We start from the raw sequence: 3449 nt of genomic DNA on the forward strand, positions 1-3449 counted from the left end.
TCATGAAAAAATTCACATCCGTCACAGAAAGAGGAGTGACACTTTAAACAGCCCATCACATGCTCAATACATCCAAGTCAAAGAAACCCCCATTACATTGTGCCAAGGCCCACTGTTCCCCAACACCCCACACACATCAGGCCCCCCAGGGTCTCACCTTAAAGCCGGAGAGACACATCAGAACCTTGGGCACTGTCACCGCCTGGAGTAGAACAAGAACAGGACCTGGTCAGACCCTGTGATGTGGCTAGAGGAGGAACTGTGGGGTTAGTGAGCTCCCATGGGCTCCCAAGATAATATCCCAAGGATCTCAGGGATCAGCCTCCTCATACTACTTGCAGCCTGGAGAGTAGCTCCTGCCCATCTATCTGTGGAAGAAATGTCCTGTGAGATATCAGAAAGGAGTCAGGGCCATAAGGTCCTACAGGAATCTCCTAGTCTTGGACCCCAGAGAAGTTTCCAGAAATGTGTGATTGCAGACCCAGGGCAGGATCAGGAAACATGAAGAAAGCAGGTGTGGGTCCTGGACCAACTGCCCTCCTGAGGTCTGTCCTCAGCAGGGACCTTCCCTTGAGACTTGTGACTGCTGGGACCAGGTCCCTTCACCATAATCAAGGTGATAAATCTGTCCTTCATTATAACAGGTGCTTTACAAAAGAGTAGGTGCTGGGTAACACAGGGCCCAGGCTGGGTCAGCCCATGAGTGTGGATGGTGCTTCCCAGTAACCAGACAGGGCACACTTCTACCTGGGGCTTGAAACCTCAGTGAGACAAGAAATCCTGGTGACCCCACTCCTCACCCCTTCCTCACCTGGAGCTCTTTCCTCCTCCATCACAGCAGCAACCACAGCTCCAGGACCCACAGTTCCAAGCAGAACCAGGCTAGCAATGATGCCCACGGCGGGGATGGTGGACTGCGAAGACGGCTCTGGGAAAAGAGGGGAAGGTGAGGGGTCCTGACCCTGCTCAAGGTCTCCAGAGAGGCTCCGGCTTTCCCTAAAAGACACGACACCCCCATCTCCCTCTTTACCCCATCTCAAGGTGAGGGGCTTGGGCAGACCCTCATGTTGCACATGACAGGTGTATCTCTGCTCCTCTCCAGAAGGCACCACCACAGCCGACCACTTCTGGAAGGTTCCATCCCCTGTAGGCCTGGTCTCCACGAAGCCCGTGGTCCTGAGTGTGTTCCTTCCATCCTGGCTGCTGTGGTCAGTGTGATCTCCCAAGAGGGTAGAAGCCCAGGGCCCAGCACCTCAGGGTGGCCTCATGGTCAGAGACGGGGTGGTGGGTCACATGTGTCTTGGGGGGGTCTGATGGGAAGAGTCAGAAAATTCAGGCATTTTGCATCTGTCATGGGACACTCCACCAGCACGCATGTGACCATCTTGAGAATGGACAGGACACCTGGGGTGGGGAAGGGAGCACAGAACCCAGACACCAGCCTGGACACAGGCACCTGGGAGAATCTCCTATTCCGTGGAAAATTCTATTCCCTGAGGAGGGAACAGTGACTTCTGGTCCTGACCTGAGTGGAGGCTGAGGGACTCAGAGGAGCTGGACTCAGACCCCCACACACATTGAGTGTGAAGCAGAGAACAGGGCCTGAGAGGAAAAGTCACGGGGCCCAAGGCTGCTGCCGGTGTCAAAGGGAACCCCTGATCAGTATTCGAGGGATCGTCTTTCCTTCATTCCCTCAGAGATTTTATCCTTAATTGTGTCAGAGAGCAGGGCGGACCCTCAGAGTCACTCTCTGGTACAGGATCTGGAAACCCAGGAGGATTCCTCTCCCTCAGGACCAGAGGGAGGGCGATATTCTAGTGTTGGTCCCATTTGTCTCCCCTCCTTGTGGGAGGCCAGCCCGGGAGATCCACAGGCGATCAGGGAGGCGCCCCGTGGCCCCTGGTACCCGCGCGCTGCAGCGTCTCCTTCCCGTTCTCCAGGTGTCTGCGGAGCCACTCCAGGCACTCGCCCTCCAGGTAGATTCTGTGCTGCTCTGCCACATCCTCCGCCTCCCACTTGCGCTGGGTGTTCTGAGCCGCCATGTCCGCGGCCGTCCAGGAGCGCAGGTCCTCGTTCAGGGCGATGTAATCCCTGCCATCGTAGGCGAACTGTTCATACCCGCGGAGGAGGCGCCCGTCGGGCCCCAGGTCGCAGCCGTACATCTTCTGGACGGTGTGAGACCCTGGCCCCGCCCCCGCGGTCAGCCCGTCCCCGGAGCCCCGCCCCGCCCCGCCCCGACCAACCCGCGGGCATTTTGGCCCAAACTAAAAAAGAAATCGGGTAAAGGCACCTGGGACTTTCTCGGTTCAAGGGTCTCCTGGTCCCGCGGCTTCGGGGTGGATCTGGGACCCAGAGACTCGGGGCCACCAGGGCCGTCCGTGGGGGATGTGGAGGGGTCGTGACCTGCGCCCCGGGCCGGGGTCACTCACCGCCCTGGCTCTGGTTGTAGTAGCGGAGCAGGGTCCGCAGGTTCACTCGGTAGGTCTGTGTCGCGGTCTTCATGTTCTGTGCCTCCCGGTCCCAGTACTCTGGACCCTCCTGCTCCACCCACGGCGCCCGCGGCTCCATCCTCCGACTGTCGGCGTCGCTGTCGAACCGCACGAACTGCGTGTCGTCCACGTAGCCCACGGCGATGAAGCGGGGCTGCCCGCGGCCGGGCCGGGACACGGCGGTGTAGAAATATCTCATGGAGTGGGAGCCTGGGGGCGAGGAGAGGCTGAGACCCGCCCGACCCTCCTCCCCGCGTGGATCCCCGGGTCCTGCGCCCCCGCCCGGCGGGCCCCTCGCTGCTCCCGGCAGAGGCCGTTTCCCTCCCGACCCCGCACTCACCCGCCCGGGTCTGGGTCAGGGCCAGGACCCCTGAGAGCACCAGGAGGAGGGTTCGGGGCGCCATGACCGCCATCCTCGGCGTCTGGGGAGAATCTGAGTCCTGGTGGGTGGGTGGGGACTTTAGAACCGGGACTGCGGCGACGCTGATTGGCGTCTCTAGAAACCCGACACCCAATGGGAGTGAGAACGGGGTCCGCGTCGTGAGTATTCCGGAAGAAGGACACGACGCAGGTTGTCAGAAGAAGAGAAACTGCGGAGATGGGGAATCCCCAAGGCTGGGACTCCCCAATCCATACACCGCCTTCGGGGCCTGAGACCCTGAGAGCCACACCTGGGGCCCTGGGACTTCGCCCTGACTCCGCTCCTCCTGTGCCAAGCGCTCTGTCTCAATGTCTCCCTGACTCTTGGCCCAGGAGCTGTCTGAGAAACCAGGGAGAACCCCTGGGCATGGGCCCCGTCACTCTCCCTTCACTTTTCATCGCGGAATCTCCATCCCTGAACTGGACCCCCTGCCTCCCACTCCTTACCTATCCCCTTAGACTCTTCTAGAAGAAAACTCACCCCACGGAGCTTGGTGCCAGAGAGTGAGCTTGCTCTGGGAATGAAGGTATAGAGATTTT

General features: G+C 59.9%; 1 protein-coding gene across 1 annotated transcript; it reads right to left on the reverse strand.

Moving 5' to 3' along the window:
• Positions 1–363: 363 nt before the first annotated feature.
• On the reverse strand, positions 364–2965 carry LOC101019755 (HLA class I histocompatibility antigen, B-38 alpha chain). The gene is given in 7 exon segments (XM_031661232.1): positions 364–764; positions 767–928; positions 1031–1223; positions 1225–1310; positions 1907–2182; positions 2430–2699; positions 2830–2965. Coding segments are annotated over 7 exon segments (1332 nt in total). The 5' UTR covers positions 2903–2965; the 3' UTR covers positions 364–492.
• Between the last annotated feature and the right edge of the window lie 484 nt (positions 2966–3449).

This window comes from Papio anubis, unplaced genomic scaffold (genome assembly GCF_008728515.1).
Source record: "Papio anubis isolate 15944 unplaced genomic scaffold, Panubis1.0 scaffold1124, whole genome shotgun sequence".
In the NCBI taxonomy this organism is placed as follows: Eukaryota; Metazoa; Chordata; class Mammalia; order Primates; family Cercopithecidae; genus Papio; species Papio anubis.